The following is a 20,759-nucleotide window of genomic DNA, read 5'->3' as shown; positions in this document are numbered from 1 at the left end:
CTCAGGCAGAGTTCAGTAAGTTCATTTATTAGGTACAGTGGTGAGGTACAGATCAAGCTGGGTACTTCTGGAGAGGGACCTTGACTAAATATATTCCTGGGCAGTTACATCCTTACAGTCTGAACTTCCTGCCCTTTACATGACACTTTGGTACAACAGTAGCATTGGTGCCTAGGGTCAGCTTGTTCCCCGCACTGGGTCTCTCCACTGTCTGGAGGCAGGCCATTTCTCCTCTTATCTCTAAAGTTGCAGCTTCTGCTGATAGCGGTAGTGCCCTTCCTTATCTTCTGGTGCTAACTGGCTCTGGGGCCTCCTTTTACTAAAGTAGGTAAAAAGCTCAGTGTATCTATGTGGAATTTCATAGCTTCAGCACAGCTAGCCACTAATGCTAAGAAAGTTACATTGAGCAACTGATTTCTTTTATCTGTTTAAAAACAAAATGCAGAAGTGCCAAATCAAAGCTATGTGGGAAAAAATGGTGCAGTCACTAAATACTTCACTGATAAGGTGAAATTAATTAGACTCGATACTTTGTGAGTCACCTCAGGAAACAGACCACAAGTCTAAAAGCTGTTTCAGATGTGCCCAGCACAAAATGACAGCAAGGCAGGAGCTACAAAGTTGCACTTATATAATAAACTGTTGTAGGAGAAGTTACAATGTTGGTGAGGGTAGTGCTTTGAAAGGAAAAAAAAAACTCTGGAAAGCAGCTGGAAAAAAGACCTTTCATATGAAATACAGGACTAGGAATAAATATCCTTTTTACTCATAAAACTGAAGTACAAAGATGAACTTTTGACCTTTTCTATGAACTACTTAGTTTTGGTCATATAACCATTTCTTTTACAACAAGAATACCTATAGCAAACATCATAATTTCTCTTCCTTTCTCCAGATGAAAATGTACCAGAACCAGTGAAGAACTAGATATGCGAAAATTAAACACATTCTTAAAAGTTATACAAAACAGAAGCAAACTCAACTTTTAAAATGTTAAGCACTTTGTTTCAAAACATATTGTCTGTTTTCTCTTTTCATCTAAAATGTCATAACAGCTAACATCTCATTTTCTCAAAGTATGATTTTAAATTCCACATTATCTCAATTCGTAACATTTGAGAAAGTTAAACTTTCATTTCTAAAAAGATACCGAGACATTCTAAACTTACTGCATTTTTGTTTTAAGAACAGATTAAGTTCTAACATCCTACATGTGGTGGCAAACAAGAAATTCAAAGACAATTTTATCACAAAGCATTTCTAATGAAATACACCCATATTGTTAAAAAAATCTTTTAATTGTAAGCTGACTCATCTAAGAAAGCAGTCAGACCCATCTGGCCCGATTAGTGAAGCAGAGCTTACAGCTTCTATTAACAGAAAAAGCAAGAAAAGTGATATATTGCTTCACCTGACCTCTACATGCAATTCAGTGGCTTGTAAGGATGCTAGTGAAGTCAGCACCAGTACCACAGAATAGGTACACTCTAAAATAATGCACTGTAATCTGAGATGCAAAGAGCATCTGAATGCATTAAGTATGATTGCCCAAATTATATGTTAGTTTGTTGTTTTTACAGTGCCTGCTGATGTTCTAGAAACCCAAATATCTTCATATGCCTGCAAAATATTCAATGCATACCTATACTGTAGCATCAAATACTGCATATATTCTCTTATATACAGTGTAAGTTCTACAACCAAAACAGAAGATCAGCTCCAGTAAAGAGAAGCAACAGTGCAGAAGCCCATACAAGAAAGCAGGTCTGTTAAGTATTTTATATGAAATTTCTCTTCAGCACATTTGGCATTGAAGTTTACAAGTATATTACATGTGAGACACCAGCTACGCATATTCAATATATAGTATGTTGACAAGTACGGCATACAAATTCTTCCACAGATGAATGAGTGCCACTTTAACCCTCCCTAAGGGCAACTGAACATCAAATTTCAACTACAGAAATACAGTCTGCCTTCATTTAAACCAAATAAGAATTAGTGTCTGGTATTAATATTTTAATAAGTAGACAATTTTCATTTTGATTTTGGGGTTTCTGATAATTCTCTAGGTTGAAGACCATCCTATACTCTTATTACATTTTGTAGCTTATGAACAGAAAGCTGTTTGCTTTATTGTGAAGTTAAAACACAGATTACCACATTACCACCTTTAGGTTGCTTCATCATTTTAAAGTATTTGTACAGTTAATCAGCCCACCTGGTCGGTGTCCAAAATCACTACATGGTTTCATACTCTGCAGTATATTTTGATCTTTTTTCTTCAGTTACCCCATGAGCCACCAAACAACAACAACAGGAAGTATGGGTTTACGTGTTTTGCTTTGGTTTTGACGATGAAAGTTATTATCCCTTTACTAAAAATGTTCAAGACACCTTTAATTATCGTCTGTGCCCCCACTTTTAAGCTTCTGGAAGCTCTTATTTTAACAGTCTAAGACTGACATGGATAACTGCCAGAAAGGTGTAACTGCAAAAAAGAGATTAATGTCTAGAAACATAATTAAGCATTATACTTAAGGAAGATCTTCAAAGGTGATATTCAACAGTTTTCTTTGCCCTGTTTAGTTTGAACCTATTTATACATGCATTCCTGGAAAGTTTCTTGTTGCTTCTTCCAGTATCTACTTACAAAGACTAATTTTTGGAGGGCAGAAAGATCTACTATAATCAAAATAGCCTTGAAAAAATATCCTGATTCACAGGAGATTACATTGGCCTAAATCCACTGCATTATAAAACACACACTGAATTAAGTGCAAACATGCATCATACCATATGACAACAGCAATCAGAGAAATGCCACTTACTCAAATTCACTACCTCAAACATCTTTTCATATGTTTTACAGTGCAGTGCATTTCATCTCAAACTCCTGCCATATAAAGAAAATTCATACAGATTAATAAGGATTTTTAATCAAGAGTTTCATTACAGAGATATAATTAGCAGTACTGATATGGTAATTTACATTAACAATCCTTCCACAGGTTAAAAGATTCAGAATACAAAATCTGAGAACATTTAATGGTAAATGAATGGTTAAGCGGTCATTTTGAGGAAAAATGGCCTACTGGGAAGAAGTGAAAACATACCCAAATCCCAAATCTAACTTAAACTTGGTTCTTAACTGCTTCCCAAAGCAATGGACCTAAAATTGCTAGAGTACAGATAAGAATACTTTCACAGATTAAAAATGTAGTTGCTAAAGCTTTAAAACTTTTCAAGATTCAGAGATAATATTCATCACTATGTGCCTGTACACAAAGGACCAGCAATGCTGAGGGTACAAACAAAAGACACTCTTGAAACCAGGAACCTGAAATCGTAGTGAGAACGAAGATTTATCTGTTTTGCACTGGAGAGTGGCAAGGCAATATAACAGACTGTCAGTCTTACTAGGGAGGGTAAGGGGTATTTTAGGAGTAAGAAAATCCAACTGGTTTACCTAAGACAAGATGACCAGCAAACAACATAGCAGAGGCTTTTGTGCAAATAAGTACATAAAACTGAGTGTGCACAGAAACAACCAAAGGTACTCTTTGTACATGTTGCAGTGGTGTGAGGTCTGGATGTTAACAGAAGAGGCCTAAGTGACAGACTGCTTAACATACCATTTTATGCATTTTTTTCCCAGAACATCTTGTGGAGGAGGCTGTAGAACTCAGCAAGTATTCAGACACACTAGTTGCTACACTTTTCTGAAAGCAATGTATTTGGAACAAGGCAGCAGAACACAGTGTAGCAAAGATTCTGAAAGGTGCTTTAGACTCTATAGAAGACCTAGGAAACTGCTTCCAAAATTCCAGCTGTGAATAGATTTATGTACCAAAGAGCTGTGCTTGAACAAGGTGCTCATTACTGAAACAAAAAGCAATTTCTCTTGCATCATATCCTTCAGGATTATGAGTGCTCTCCAAGCAGGATGATACTCTGTCATTAAGACATTCTTATTCTCCCTTATACAAACTACAAGGAAGGACAGGAAAACCATGCTCTGGTTAGCATCCCTAATATGACACATTTCAGGTATCAAGAGGAAAGTATGGCCCTGAACTATAACACCAAGTACTTCTTGTAGGAAAAAAAACTGAGAGGCAAATCATGGCCAGATCTTTTAATTCTTCTAGATCAAACACTGATACAAGTGTAAGAATACCTACCTGTATCAATCTCTCTTTTCCAAGAAACAAAATGGAAAAAACTTCTTAAGTTCAACCATGCTTTCTAGATGGTACCATTGTTTGTCCCTCTTAACTGCGGATTGCGTGCCACACATTCATGTTCTTTTGAGGAACTTTCATCACCAGAAGCAAAAAAATGTTCCTGACAAAGTTAAGGAAGGGTAGTCATATTCCTGACATCAAAGCCAGGAAAAGAACTAGTCTAATTAATTAGTTAGACTTCTAAAATATGAAGGAGTACTGAAAGGGTAATTAGGATCAAAAAAGAGTCTCCTCTACTGAAATCCAGCAAGCCATTATTTCTATGTTTTTCAGTGCATAATTTAACTTGTCTGGATTAATAACACATGCTAATAATATTAATGCTTTAGAGGAATATAGACATATTTACTGTTTAATTTCTACAATTGTAACTCTCAAAGTAAGACTTTTTTCTGAAATAACTTAAAAAGAAATCTTAAGTAACTGGAGGATGTCCTAAAGGTCTTTTAAAGGCAAAATTTTATTTTTGTACCTTTTACGTGAGCTTCCCTTGAAGCACAAGCTGTTTAGAGAAGTCACAAAGGAGCAACATTTACTGCTTTCATACCAGTTACGCTTCCCTGCTACTACACTGTTTTAAACGGGATTCTGACACTTTAATGGAAGAAATTATTGAAGTAAAAATCAAAGCTTATAAAGAAACTAAACTGATACCAGAACACCAAAAGGGTAAGGCTTCCCTCACTCCCCATGTGCTACTAGAGCCACCTCCACTAGCTTACTGAATCTATTCAGAGAAGCCATGTATTAGACCACAGGTGTTTTATATTAAATGACATTTAATCACATATCTAGTATCCTTGATTCACCTCAACCTTAAATTGGGTTCCAAGGCTGTGTGATTCATATTTGAAGGAAACTGATTAAACAGATTAAAATGCAGCAAAAAATAAATAAGACCAGCACCTAGAGAACATCTCAACTACATCATCACAGAAGTTGACTTTGCAAAGATTTCTAAAGTTTCCAAATCAACTTGAGACTTCTAGTAAGAGTCAATTCCTAGATTTTAAACCGAAACCACTGATCATTAGTATCATATCCACACAATCATCCATCTTACTTTTAAGTTCCTAAAAGTAACTAGATTAGGATTTTTAGAAGAGCCTGTATACCCTCAGATGCGCTGGACTCGGGACCTTTTTTAAAAAGCCTAGCTACAGTAAGTAGTGAAAGAAAGTATTATTTAATGGTGATTAACATTTACATGTTAGGACTGCTATAAACAGATTACTTCTAGCAGCTGCAAAATAGACAGAATTAAAATCATGGCATAATAAGAATAAATTGCACTGTATCAGCTTTATACAGCTATATCAGCTTCACTTTATTTTCCAAGCACTGCAATATGATTTACAGAAGAAGAGATGGCATTTCTCAAATGGTACTGTTAAGTCCCTTTAAGACTGTCTAGTTGAGCACAACTCCTAGGTGACTCCGCAGCACTGTTAATCTTTATTTTTAAGGAAGACGAGATGTATCATTTAATACCTGATTTACTAGACCCTTAAAGCACAAAGGCTAAATAGCTGCATATATATACATATATTTTAAAAGTTCCTCCATAAAAATATTTCAGTAATATGTAGAACTTACGTGAAGACTTGTGCAACAAAACAATTTCCAAGATAATTTTAAATTAATTCCAAGTTGAAATCAATGAAAAAGTATTTTTTTTATTCTATATTCTTATCACTACAACTCTCTGCATGCACACCAAGAACCTTTCAGTGTTTGCCCCACAATCTCCAGTTTTATAAAATAATCTTTCCTCATTCTTCTGTTTTCAGGACCACCTGGCAAAACTACAGATTGCTATAAAAGAATTCATATTTGAGTAATGACCTTTCATATAATTTCTTTTCAGTAAACATTTACCCCTCAATGTTTTACAAATCCGTAAGTAGCTATCACCACACCTTACAGATGAGGATGTTAACATTTACTTAAAGAGTATCTTTCCTAGCACTGGGGAAAACAAGTGTTTCTATGACCAAAGGAGTTTTAAAAGGTTCTGTTTGGGTTTTTGTTTGTTTGTTTTGTGGGTTTTTTTTAATGTGTATCCTTCTTGAATCTCATTGACCTTTCAATCTTCAAAGGTATCAGATTTCCCTGAAGCTTTGCTCGCTGCCAAGTAATAAAGCATAACTTTCCAGAGTTCTTCACCATCTAGTAAGACTGGAGAGCTCATACTGCAAGGATTACTAAAGGAGGGCCTACAGAGCCCAAGCACCTTCTTTAGAAATTCATCAGCAATTTCAGGAATGACTACTGAAAGGCAAATACAGGCCTTGGTTTTCTGGGCTTAAGCAAATAACCAGTATTCTTCAACATTAGAGAAATAGTCTAACTGTTCCAAATGGTAAGAAATATCATTAACAGAAAATCAGATGAACACATTACTACCATACGTGTTACAGAGGGTTAAAAATGTGGGAGAAATTCAGACATTCCTTTCAGTTCCCTTTGTCTTTCAGACTTTACCTTCCAAGGTAAATCAATTGGTTATTATACTTTTTCAGACAAATTCCCTGCAGTGACATAAAGATTTTATTATTTAACACATCTTTTTTGATTGCACTGATTTTGATTATAAATTCCAACCAACTAAGCAAACAAGCTATCATTTCAAAACTTTTCTTAACAAACTTACCAGCTATAGAATCATAGAACGGTTCTGGTCAAAATGAACCTTCCAACCAAACTTGGATCATCTAGTTCCAACCCCATGCCATGAACAGGGCCATCTCCCACCAAATCAGGTTGTTGCTCAAAGCCCCATCCAGGGATGGAGCATCCACAGCTTCTCTAGGCAACCTGTGCCAGTGCCTCACCACCCTCATAAGAATTTCTTCCTGAACCTACCACCTTTCAGTTTAAAGGCATTCTGTTTGTTCTGTCACTACATACCCCTGGAAGTCCCATTTCCAGCTTTCCTATATGCCCCTTTTTGATACTCATTAAAAACTAAAAGCTCAGACCAGCAGATACAGAAAAATAAGGCCACTGGCTGCCTAACACAGCCAAAAGTCTTATCAAAGAACTAGAACTGACTATTTGCACAACTTCTATCACTACAGCATTCAAGTGTCTGTGAGTACGTATGACAAATTTCTACTCTTCTCGCCTCATTTCACCTTTCCAGATATCATTTGCTTATGTTACTGCAACTGTACCAGTATATTTACTATGGCTACTCTGGCTTTCTTGGCAGCTAAAGTTCAAATTCTGTTTTCAAACTAGGACATATAAGCTAGAGAGCGAAGAAATCCTGAAGAAGCTGCTTCTAAGATGAGAGCATAGTGGTGCATGCAATCACACAACTGAAAACTAGTTTTCATCAAAAATATTAAAAACGATCTTAAGTCAAATGACCTCTTGCCAACTGCAGATGGTGAGTTTGAGGGTTTGACCTTCAGTCTCATGAAAAGATTCGCAATGTACAGTTTCTGAAATTAGGAAAGTATCCATCAAAGGCTGAATTTGTTTATTTATAAACAAAGCAACTGACATTCTTAGTATCTACAGCTGTGTTTGGCCAAAAAGAAAACGTCACATCTTCCAGTCCATTTATAAGAGGCTGCAATATCAAAGGACTGAGTACAGTGTTAGAGACCCCTGACTTTTTCCTAAGATGTGATGGCTGTTCGTATTTCCTTCTCAACAATTACTCCAAGTGATTTGGAATTGAAAATATACTCCACTTTCTAGATATTGTGGTAATATTAAAAATTAGCTAATAATGGTAACACTGAGAACGTAGAAGGCAAGTATGTTTGAAAAGAAGGCAGAGCTTTTAAAAGACATGCTAAAATACTTAAGATAATAAGGAAAAAACAGGAACAAAACCCAAAAACCACACACACAAAAACAACCAACAAACCAACAATAAAACAACAAAAAAGTAAAACAAAATAAAACCAATCAAAAAACCCTAAAACAAATCCAAAACCACAGAAACAACCATCAAAACATGCCATTTCCTACAATACACAAAACCCTCCCCAAAACCTAGTCTTAAATGCCTCTCATTAATAATTGCTGTTCCAAGCAATGCAACTTTCCAGTAATCTCGCATCTAATCTTTCATTTTCCAGGACAGTTTACCACTCAACAGTTTAATCGAAAGTGGTCTACGAATGGCCCAGTCTACAATTACGTAAGGTATTTAAAATAGTTCGCTCACATCTCCTATATTATGTCCACCTATGTTTCTCCTGATAACAGGGTACAGAATATTCCCATTTTAAAGCCCTACCTATAAACAACTTACAAAAGGAAATCTTACTAGCCCTCCATTGAAAGCTCAAGCATTTCTTTACTGGTTTAAAAAAAAAGAAACATTTGAATTTTCTATTGAATAGTAGCTTAAAAATGCTGGGCACTTTTCCAAAGGTTAGAATCTTCTGTGTTCTGACGTCAAAACAGCATAATGTAGAGCAACTTGAAGACTATAAATCACCAGTCAGCATTAAACCACAGATGCTTCTATGACAAGCTTTATTTTTGTATAATTAGCAATCTAGATTTCAAAACTACCACTAGCAGTAAAGAATGCTTTAAATAGCTGGAAAAGGGAAATGTTTACTGTACTTTACACAAAAATCTTTGCAGTTGATAAGATCCCTCCAGAAGCCACTGCCAATATAACTTACACATAAAATGATCTGAGCTCCTCAACATAGTCTTGTTAATATTTAGAATAAAAGTGCAGGACAACTAATTTGTACTCCTTATACTATGTCTCCCCAGGAATCACAACTCTACAATTAGCATTTCTTTCACTTAGGTTTAAGGCTGTGATTTCAAAAAAAGAAAACCAACCAAGCAAAACACCAACTGTAATTAAAAATGAAGGACAAAAAACAATGCATGGGTAATTCATTGCAGTTTTCTTGTAATCCTTATCAAGATGGACAAGGAGAATCAGTTTCATCAGCTATTTCTTGCATAAGAGGATAAATACTTCAACAAGATTAAAGATCCCACCTTACATGTTTTACAACAGCCATCAGTAGAAAAAGAACGAAGATAGGGGGCAGGGGCAGACTGGGAAAGGCTGGAAAAATAGCCAAGAACCAAGAAATCAAGTTTAAAAATGGGACAAGAATGAAAAAAAAAAAAAAAAAGTTACAGGTACCACAAAATGAATTACCAGAATAGGTCAGTAACATTTTTTCTTCCATAGCTGTATCTACCAAAAGCCAAATAGATCAAGTACATTTCTGGAAGACAGACAAAACCCATGTAGAACCTAATTAGAGCCTTAATCAATGTATAATCCCTGCTTTGGAAGGATGTGTGTGTCTACTGAGTTTCAGGCAACAGAGTTTTGTTGTTTCTCTTTGAGAAAAGACTATTTTGTAAGTTTCCCAAGGACTTCTTAATAAATTAAGATCTACCATTTCTCCAGTTATACATTTGTAAAAACTTAAAAGAATTATTGCATCTCCAATAAATATTTTGGAGAAGGAAAAGAGGAAATGAGATAGGGTATTCAGCAGCAACCGTATGTATGCAAAATCAACTGATTTCCCTAGGTTCTAAAAGCCACCAAGGATGTCCAGAAGAAAATTCAGAGTAACAGATTAAGGTGTTTAGCAATAACTGCTGGAGATGATTCTTTTTCCCATTAGTATAAGAAAAGCCCAGGGAGAACAAGAATCAGTATGAACTGCTACCTAAGTTACAAGCTAATAAAATGAGAATGATTATATCTGATTTCAACATGTCAAAATTATATCCAATTTCAAAATGTCAAAAAACATGTCAACTCGCAGTTCTACAGAAGGTTAAATTTATTTAAGGGTGGTCTGCTGCTACCCCATTTTTCCAGGCTGTGCGTTCTCATTCCGTCACTTCTGTCAGTGCTAAAATAAAACTGACTCCGTAACAAGTCAGTTAATCCAAGGTTAAGCTCTCCACCAAATGGACTAGCTACACGGTCAGATAAAGGCCAGTACTTTCTGATGTTAAACAGGAAGCAGGAACAGCAAATCGTAAAGGAATGGCAGGACTGCAGTAGCCCTTGGTTCGTACTATCATGGAAACATTAAGTCTGCTTCACACTACTAAAAATAACACACTATCACCTATCCTCCACATCAAAAAGTTTACCACGTGTCATCTAACAGTCACTCCCAAGAAGCTTGGCTGCTTCATTTTAGTGTGAGGCATCCCTTTTGACAGCAGGCAGGTTGGAACTAGATGATCTTAAAGTCCCTTCTAACCCTAACTATTCTATGATTCATTACGCTATCTACAGAGCTCCCCTTTTGATCATCTACATGATGTACACTGTGAGACACTTGCATCTGACCTGACAAAACAGATGTAATGCAGGAATTTCCTAAAAAGCTTTTAAGGACAGCAGTGTCCCTTTTCTGTTACTGTATCACTTATTCATTTGCTAACTTTAACTGAATAAGCAGCAAACAATGGATTGAACAGCACAACCACCATTTCAACAGGGGGACTATAGAAGGTGGCACTATATTCTTTCACTTGTGAAAGCAAAAATGTAAAATCAGCACACCATGAAGGGATGAATTAGAATTATTCAGGAAAGAAAAGCTTGCATGCATAATTTATTGTGGCTTTTTAGATGACTAAAACAAATTAAATAATTTCCTACTATACTTCCATTTTCAAGCTTTTGCTACTTTACACTACAGGGCAAAACTTAAACAGGTGAGGTATAGACTGGATATAAGGAAGAAATTCTTTACTGTGAGGGTGGTGAGGTACTGGAATGGGTTGCCCAGGGAGGCTGTGAATGCTCCATCCCTGGCGGTGTTCAATGCCAGGTTGGACGAAGCCTTGCGTGATATAGTTTAGTGTGAGGTGTCCCTGCCCATGGCAGGGGGGTTGGAACTAGATGATCTTAAGGTCCTTTCCAACCCTAACTATTCTATGATTCTATGATTACTACAATATCCACTTCTGCTTTTTTTTTCCTTACTTAAAGCACAATTAAAAATTCTTAAAATTCTTTCTACTCCATCAAGTTTTTGCTATGGAATTCACAGCACACTAAGTTCTCAAGGTAAAAATGAAGACAATACAGACAAATTTAAAGATATTCAAGACTGAGAAGCCTAAAATCACTCTTACAGGCAAGGACCTAATGTACTAACAAAATTAAATAATCTTCTACTGAAATATTATTTCCTAGCCATCACAATCTTATAATTCTGTTATTGTAGTGGCAAATGATATACACAGTTTGACAGGGAGCATCACTAATACCATGCTGCAGTTGTCTTCAGACAAAATGGAGGCATCAACCAAGTGAAACTACAGCTGTCCTGATGCAGGAAGAGCAACACAAAGAACTTGGAAAACACTGATTCCAGACCAATTAGAATAATTAAGTAGAAGGCACAAATACGATCTTTTCCTCTGAAAGGAAGAATGTGGAGTCAAAGGAAAAAGGGATTAAGTGTATGCAGTTGATGTTATGCATCAAATATGTATGTACTGAAATTTGAATTCTGTTGTATGTACCTCATCCTATATAAAAAACAGCTAATATAACGGTGGATTAGTAGAGAGACATCTCTGTAGCTAAAAGAGCATCTAGAAAACACATTCAGCAAGATGAGTATATTCAACACTTCTTAGAACACGTAAATGCCTTATATATTTCTAGCAGCCCTACTGCCTAAGACCTTACGAGAATAATTCCAAACCCTTAATGTTACTGGAACTCAGTATGCTATACTTATTACGTACATTCTTTTACACAGACTCCGAGCTGTTCCTTACATTCTGCAGTGCACAATCCAAAGCATCTATTGTCTTTCCTTTACAAGAGAACTGCCCATCCTTACTGAACTCTTCCAAATAACAAACTCTCAGTGATCTCACAATGAAGAAAGATCAATAATAACCTGTAGGATTCACTTTAGGAGGGATAAGAATGGTACACCTCAGTGAGATCCCAAAAGCCTGCAGACTGCTTTATTCTTCCTTCTTTTCTTCAGAGAAAAACATTAAAGAGGCAGTACTATATTATCCTGCAGGAACAGGTAATGACCAGAATCTCACTGAAGTGCAACAAAAGAATTAGTCCTAAAAAACATTAAGTACAGCAAAATAAATAGTAAGAATAAAAAAAATCATACCAAAGAAATGCAAATTAAATACAAAATAATAATATATATTAAAAAAATTCTTGTTTTTATCCTTCTGGAAAAAAAAGGCTTACTCAGCTAGTCTGCCTCAAGTTGTGCTCTTGATTTGTAAAGAAAAACTGTTTGACTATACCACCATCTTGGTAAGAATCCAACAGCAAGTGGAAAGGGAAATTAAAAATTCACATCCACAAGGAAAAAGAAAATCACTAGTGATCCAAGTTCATAGAGAAGCACATTTTACTATTGAAATAGTATCTCTTCACCCAAGTACCTCCAAAATGGAAACCTATTTAAGAGATGTGCCTATTTGTGCACTGTTGCTGTAAAATGTAATTAGACTTTTTGGTATCTTCAGTGTAAAAATAACTGACTATTCCAAGAAATTAGTAACTCATTCTCATCTCTAACACTATCTTGCTTTTCTGAAATCTATCTCAGAAAAGCAAAGCACTGCAACTATAGGGAAGGCATGAGACTGCATTATTTTCTCCTATATAATCTTAAATTTTATTCAAGGTAAATAGAGCTAAAACAAAAAATGCATTAATATAATTTATAAATCTTAATCCTCTGACATTTATTTGGAAAACAGCCATAGTTACAGCTATTCTACCATGTGAAAGGGAATCCCCAATTTTCCATTCTCATATTTTAGAGCATCTTTGGAATCTTCCAGCGTTTACAGTTTTCCCACATCCCATTGTAATTAGCTAGGATTTATTTTTCATCCCTTATGTTTAACCTGATTATTTAAAGGTTTATGGCTTCCTTCACAGAAACTTTCAACTTGTATCCTAAACCAGAATTTTCCAACTCTCAAACTGCCTGAAACCATACATTGATTAAGCAGCCATTATTTTATACTAATTGAACAGATGCAACAGGTAGTACAAAAGGCAAGTTCACCTACATACTAATTCATTGGTATGTACTACACGAGTTCACCTACATATTAATTCATTAGTGGGTACTACACACGCCTGTTCCAACAAGCCATAATGTTCAGAAGTGGGAGACAACAGACCTTTAACTCTTGCACATGTAATAAGCAGCACCCAAACGTCTTACGCATATCTGATCTTTGGTAATTTTTAATAATGTATTCTGAATAAATATGTTTATAGAGACCGCATATGTCAGCACAAGTTCCCTCACAGCCAGCACCTATTAGCATTCACCAAAGCACCCAAAATCATTTAGTCATTTTAATACTGTCTACTGTTTTTTTTCACAGGATAATCTTAATGTTTTCTCGAAATATGGGAGTTTATTTCCACCACTGAAGAAGATGTGATTCATTTTTATCATTTTCTGATGGCATAAAAGTGGTGGTAAAAATAACAAGATGCAAGCTAATTGCATGGGATATGCTAAACAGCCACTCTGAATCCCCTTGCTTTGAGTGAGAATGCAGAGCAGATCTAAGAGAAAGGTTCTCAAGGGTAATTCTAGTTCCTCCAAAAGGCTTTAAGTCATCTGCCTGGGCAGAAGGCAGTTCACACATTCAGCAAATGAGAAAGATAATCAATTTTCCAGCTGCACTATGTTTATTTTTCCCCAGCATATTGACAGTATATCCTGAAGGGTTTTGTTCTTTTTGGAAGGTGTTCAATGTAACGATCTAAGAAAACACACCTTCTTTTCTTAAAGTATCATGATCACCTCAAAGCGAAACATAAAAGCATGTCATATTTCCCTAGCCTTAAACATAAGCATCCTTACACTGGAAGGTGAGAAAGCTAATATTTGTTAACAGTTCAGCATTGTCTTTTAAAGGTGATCAGCATCTCTTTCTAAAAAAGACTCAATTCCCCCAAAAAACTAGGCACCCCTCCCACCCCCCCAGTAACATCTCTTAAAAATATATTCTGTTCTGTGGAATAGTTTTATCCTGGATGAGACACTTTAGAGTATTACAAAATAATATCTAAATTTCATTTGAGGATGCTGCTCTGCAACCTCACCCCTACTGCGGCAGCATTAATTGTATTTCAGAGGTAATTTCTAGAAATGGAAATGGAAGACTTGAATACAAATACTTACGGCGGGTATCAGTAACTTTTTTACTTCTTCAACAGCCCTCTTCAGCTTTATTTCTGCTCTGTTCTGCGCATCCTCCACAGTGATAAGTACATGTAAATCTTCATTCAGGTGTTCCCAGTTGGGCTTGCCTCGGTTCTGTTCTTCCTGAAAATAATTAAATAAATAAATAGATAAATGCTATGAGACACATTCCATATAAAACAACCACAAAGGACAAACTCAATTCTGTGAATAGTACACACTATTTTCGACAACATGGGGAAAAGACTTCTTTATACTGTGAAGGCTACTTTGTTTTACATGGTTACTTAACAAGAATTTAGGCTTTAAAATATCTTTTGGGGGATTTTGTTTGTGTTTTGGAACCTCATGGGGTTTTTTTGCCTTTTTTTTTTTTTAAGACCACAAATAAACCAATTTAGAGTACCTTTCCCAACTGAACAAATTCACAAGTACTACAAACACAGCACTGGTTTCTTTGGAGCTTTCAAGGGTTAAGCAGATAAAACCTACTCACAGTTAAGCAACCTAATATTTTTAAGAAAGAGGAACAGACATGATACACAAAAACTCCATATGAATCACTCCAGAGGACAACAGAGCAATCCTTCAGTGTTAAAAACTGCTTTTGAATACTCATGAAGAAAAGGTTCAGGAATCAAACATTACAAAAGGAACAGAAATGAAGGGCAGAGGAGATGACAGGGCTTTAAAAAACTGAAGTCACGGAGAAGAGCATGTAACAAGATAGTCACCATTACATAAGTACTCTGTTACACTGGTGGCATTCATAATCCCAGAGATAAATCTTAGCTTGCTGTTTTCAGAAAAAAAGGGCAGGCTAAATATATTTTTTTAATATAAACATTTCTACACAATAGAAATCAGTAATTTTAAGTAACACATTCAAGTACCCAGTCTTACAAAAACCAGAAGAAACCTTCCAACTGTTTTTATTGAATAACAAATAAAGCCAGCTAAATTTCCCAGAACTATAATTTCAATTTGACAATATTTTAAATGTAATAAAACAAATTAAAAAATTGAAAGGAAGAATATAAAAAATTAAGTAAATGAGAAAGATTTATTATAACTTTCGCATCTAAACAAAGGCCTGCACAAACAAAACACACTTAAAACTCGACATCCTTGGCATAATATAAGAGTCTCCTATTTGTAAGTAACACACTTGTGGCTTAATCACAAATCACATTTTGAAAAATATAAAGGCCAGCAAAGTTAATTGCAAATGTGCCTTTTCCCCTAGATTTCACTTAAATTCTTTCAGGAAACTAAACACACAGAGGAAATGTTAGAAGACTGAATACCAACAAATACTTGCAGTACTTCATAGTTATATATACATAAGGGAGCACTGTTCTTTAGAATGTTCTACGTTTAACTCAGTTGCTTCAAGCCTGAAATGTTTTGTGCAATATGCAAGGATAAAAATGGAGAAAAAAATAGAATAATGAGATATATGGAAAGTTACGTAAAAGAATCAGTACTTCAAAGGAAATTAATTTTCACTAGTCTTCATGTAACATGTGCACTACACTCCACACTGTTAGCTACAGTGTTTGGGTTTTTTAAAAACTACCTTAGCCAACTTTCTGAACAGTGATGGCTGTAAAAGTATCTTTGTGAATTTCAGAAGCTGAAAGGGAGAGAGAAAAATAGCCCTCATTTATGAAACAGAACCTGACACAAAGTGCAGCTGAGTTATAACATGTTCTCTGCTGTAATTTAATCTTCGAAAAAACTATCTAACACAAAGTATTTGCAGCTTATTTCACTCAATCTCGATCAAAACTCCACTATTACTATTTAAACAATTCTATTTATTTTTTCTTTTTTTTAAATTCAAAGTAGGAGTGAGTTGTTTTCTTTTCAGATGGTGACAAGGAATATTAATATAACATAGCACAGAGTATTACATTACAGCTATGATGAATGAGAGAAGGCTTCTAAACCGGCAGAGGGCAGAGCAAGAAACATGCCACTACTTGCACCGACTGATGGGGAGTTGACACAATACTGCAGTGAGAAACGTAGGGGTTACTAGCACAACAACAGTACCACCAGGGAAGAAGGAGGGGCTGAAAGTAAGAGGGACAAATTACAAGGAAAGGTGTCCCCAGGTAAAATGGCAAGGCCTGTCTTGAAAGACAAGGAAAGCTTAAATGCTTTTTAAATAGTTTTAGCTACCACGTGATAAAATAGCATGCTTATATGTAATGTGGGCAAGCATAAAGGGAACTCCTTGCACTGCATTGTTTTCTTTCATAATGAAAATAATATGGTGCAGTCTCAAAAACTTGGATGATTCGGAGGAGTTCAAATCTCACAGCAAAATGCACAATGTTGTAGTGGATGTATGGCTCGTTTGTAACTTCCAGAACATAGAAAAATACTTTCTTTCTTATATAAAACAAAATAGGCTGCCTCTACTACTTGATATTTAAATATTTTAGATTAACGTAGTATGAAATATCAGTGCTGAACTTCGAATTATTCTGTTGCAGCATAAGGATTTTTTGTTCAAAGAAGAAAAAAAAGCTGTACATAGGACAATAAACAGATGATACTGTAGATTTTTTTTCCATACCCCCTAAATTACTTTTATGTGGAATACACTGTCTACATGGTTAATAGTTACATGTGTTATTAAGCTCAGACCTCACAGCACATACTATCATACAATTACTTAACAGCTAAGTTAACTAAACTAGTTTATCACCAGTTCTAGATGTGCTTTTTCATGGTTAAGAAGTACATTAATGAAAGTCTGGTTGCTGTGGAGAGCACTATTTCGTAAGTCAAACAGTAAGACTGAAAGGAAGATTAAGAATGCAAGCTCACACAGTATGTTTTGAAAAAACAATTAGTCAAAAAGATTCAAGAGTTTGGAATGGGCTTCTAATTTCTTCTGTTCTAGCTCAGTCCACTGGGGCTTCAAATTCTTTCATTGCTTCCATCTTGTCCCATGAGGTTGCTTTCTTAGCAGGTTAACAGTTTTCCAAGAAGCATCTTTTGGTTTACCAAAAATATAAGTTCAGTGCCATACCAACATGGATGTATTTGCTTGCCTTTACTGAAACTGGGGAACTCAGATCTACACTAGGTCAATTCATTCAGAATGTCAGATGCAAATGCATGACAGGGCTAGGCTCACACCAAAGAGAACCTGCAATCTCTTGCAATTAAGAGCTACAATTTTTTTTATGCTACCTCATCCGCCTTTTAAATCCTGAAAGAATGGTTTGGAAAAATGTATTTTCCCACCCCAGTAAAATTTTAAATTAAACTAGTCCTCTGTGTAACAAGTCTTGAAAACATCCCTTCCCAACCCTGTATTATTATAGAGAAGGCTGAATAGGTATATTGAATAGATATGGAATTCAAGTTGGGAAGTGTCTTTCTTAAGACTCATAAAATATGGTCCAAGACTTTAAGGGTTGGTTAGGAATTTCTTCTAAAATTGTTTGAGGAGAAAATGATGAAAAGATGGGCAGGAAAAAAAAAAAAAGGACTGCTTGCCTTGCTGCATAACTTTGTAGAAGGAAAATACGAACTGTGGCTATCTTGAAGTGAACCACAGCTAAGACAAACCAGACAACTTCATGGAACAAGAGAAAGGCTGACATAGGAAGGGACTGTGGACATCTTCCATGTCTCTTTCCATGAACTGCTCAGGAACTCACGGAGTTCAGGGCAGGACAGGGTCAACTCAGGCATATTGCCATATTGCTGAGCACCAAGTTTTAAGTATCTCCAAGTATGGAGATTCCACCATCCCTCTGGGCGACCTATTCAGTATTCAGTGTCTGGTCACAATAAGAAGGTTTTTCTTATGTTTAAATTAAATTTTGTATTCTAGTGTGCCCACTGCCTCTTGTCCTTCAGTAGCAAATGTCGAGCGATTCAGCCTGGTTGCCAAGTCTACCTACAGAAAAAAGGTGAGTAAAAGAAGCTCCAATGAGGGTAATTTTGGGCAAACCCCCCATTTGTTACTACAGCAGGAATGGTACGCACATAGAAAAGAGAAACAGCACCAAGAAAACCTGAATAAAAAACTAGGGAAGAAGAAATTCAATTGCATGTATTCAAAATTATATTACATACACAGAAGTAATTTACAGCACGAAGTTTTCCTGCATCCCAGAGACTGTTTATGGAAGAATTATACAGGAAAAATGGAGGCAGTGATGATGAAGGAAACTACAGAGTAAAATGATTTATACCACAACCTTGGGGAACAACAATATTAGAAAAGCTTAATTACAACCAAACTATCTTGTCTGCTAAATTAAAGAACATTAAAACCAACATAACTGGCAGATGAAATTTCACTGTGCTCCTTGTTTGGCAGAAGTTTCAGTATCCTTAAGTATAGCCTAATTCTGTAAACAGATTTTGCTTTCATTCTGTTGGCTCTGCATACACACTCATTATCCTCAGGGTGCCTATATACAATAATGGACTTGAAGAAACTGCTCAATATTTATCTTGCTATTAAGGTCAATGTAGTTTAAAATTTAAACAAAACAACAACAACAAACAAACAAAAAAGGGCCTTGCTGTAACTCCTCAAAATTTAATTGCACAAAAATAAAGTAACATACTTATAGATTTACACACACACCCTCCTCCCCCCATTATTTCTTGTTTTCTTGGGAAAGGATTATGGGGAGAGTCAAAAAGCAGAAAAAGGATGCAATTGACCTGAATCTACACAGCCAAGCTTTAATATTAGAAAAGTTGCTGCATGAGGAAAAATAATGAAGTGTAGTCCCTTGCTGATTTGTGCCCTGAGTTTTCCATACACTCCACCATACGACAGGATTTCCGAGTCAGGGTCTTACACCTCTTACATCCCAAGTCCTTAAGGCCATTACTATTTACATCTTCACGTCCCATCCCAAAGCTTCCTTCTTAATGTCTCTGCTATTGACTTAACAAGAAAAAGACGGCATCTTACCCACTTCCTGTGACCTACACAAAGCAGATGACTGAAAACTCAGTACATCCCCTACCTCTAGAGGTATTAAGTTACTCCTCTATCTAGCCAATAATTTTCAAAAAACATTAAATCCAAAGGAAAGAAGTGCCTGTCAAGCTGCACTGAAATGGTTAAAAAGATTCAAATGGTGAAAGCAGAAAATAATTTCAGAAAGCAAGCCATCACAAAATATTATCAAGAACTTTAAAAACCCCTCAAATTTTACTTCTCACCACAAAGACCTCCACAGTATGGCCAGCTGACTAAGAGTAAGTTGAAAAATTCGAAGCTGGTGAAGTAGAATCCAGTCATTTCCAGCCGTCAGAATTGCCATGAAAGGAGAATGAAATTAACACTGAAAAGAAATGCTTCACTAGTATCTGTTTATATGCAGGCAGAGGTATATTACTTAAGACAAGAAAGAAAGAATGAATGCAATATGGTAAGAGTGGAAGGAAGTTTTCCACTTGGCTGTTGGGGTTTTTGGCTTTTGCTAGTTGTTGTTTTGGGGGATGGGGTGGGTGTTGGTTTTTTTTTTTTTTTTTTTTCAGGAAGCTATGGCCTGTAGCATTAAAAAGTGAAACTCCCGTCCTATGCGCTTTTTCCTCTCTCGTACAATTTCCAGTAATGTTGGCCACCACAAAATGCAAACATAGCTCAGTACAGCAGGCGCCTTTTGAAGAAATAAAGCCACTGACTCAAGGTTGAGAATCAACCTTAACTATCATCACTCATCTTGAAGTAATACGTTATATTGTTTTCACCAGCCTATTATAACAGGCTGCTCTCCCTACTGAATGACAAAACCCACAAAATAGCTAGAGTAAAAGAAAAGACTGCTTTCACATAATGTTAAGTTGAACACTAAAATTAAAAGGCGTCGGAATAGATTTAGTCCTTTAAACCATACAAAGGTTTAATTCAAGTATATTCTAAGAACTTCAATTAAAATTATCCTAAGATATAAGAAACAGTATAATCACTCATAGCCACTTCTTGCAGTCAAGAGGAAGAGGTAAGATGTGTAAAGAAGAAATTCAGCTACTTAGTAAAATTACCATAATGTATTTTGTCTAATATATTGTGCTATAGGTATAATTGACAGTATTTCTAAGTGACTTTCTTTTCCATACAGAAAACATTCATGCATATATATATATCAAAGTTTTAAAAACAGAACAGCAGTTTAAAAGCTGTGTGAATTAAAAAAAGTTAACATGTTGATTTAACGCAATTTTGAAACAATAGTTAAATTTAACAAAAAAGCAATAAATTATAAAGATCACTGTAAACAAATTCTAGTTTTTCTCTAACTTAAGTATTCTTAAA

The 20,759-nt window shown here is 35.7% G+C and overlaps 1 protein-coding gene across 9 annotated transcripts in view; it reads right to left on the bottom strand.

Annotated features, from left to right (window-relative positions):
- Window positions 1-20,759, bottom strand: part of QKI (QKI, KH domain containing RNA binding) — a 155,807-nt gene that overhangs the window by 37,941 nt on the left and 97,107 nt on the right. For all 9 annotated transcript variants that reach the window (XM_034060700.1, XM_034060701.1, XM_034060702.1 and 6 more), the window contains one exon: window positions 14,429-14,572. In XM_034060700.1, the coding sequence (XP_033916591.1) occupies window positions 14,429-14,572 (144 nt within the window). The remainder of the gene's footprint in view (window positions 1-14,428; window positions 14,573-20,759) is intronic.

The sequence above is a fragment of the Melopsittacus undulatus genome, chromosome 3 (assembly GCF_012275295.1).
Source record: "Melopsittacus undulatus isolate bMelUnd1 chromosome 3, bMelUnd1.mat.Z, whole genome shotgun sequence".
In the NCBI taxonomy this organism is placed as follows: Eukaryota; Metazoa; Chordata; class Aves; order Psittaciformes; family Psittaculidae; genus Melopsittacus; species Melopsittacus undulatus.
Note: the sequence above shows the minus strand (reverse complement) of the source record. Positions and strands in the feature narration are given on the sequence as shown.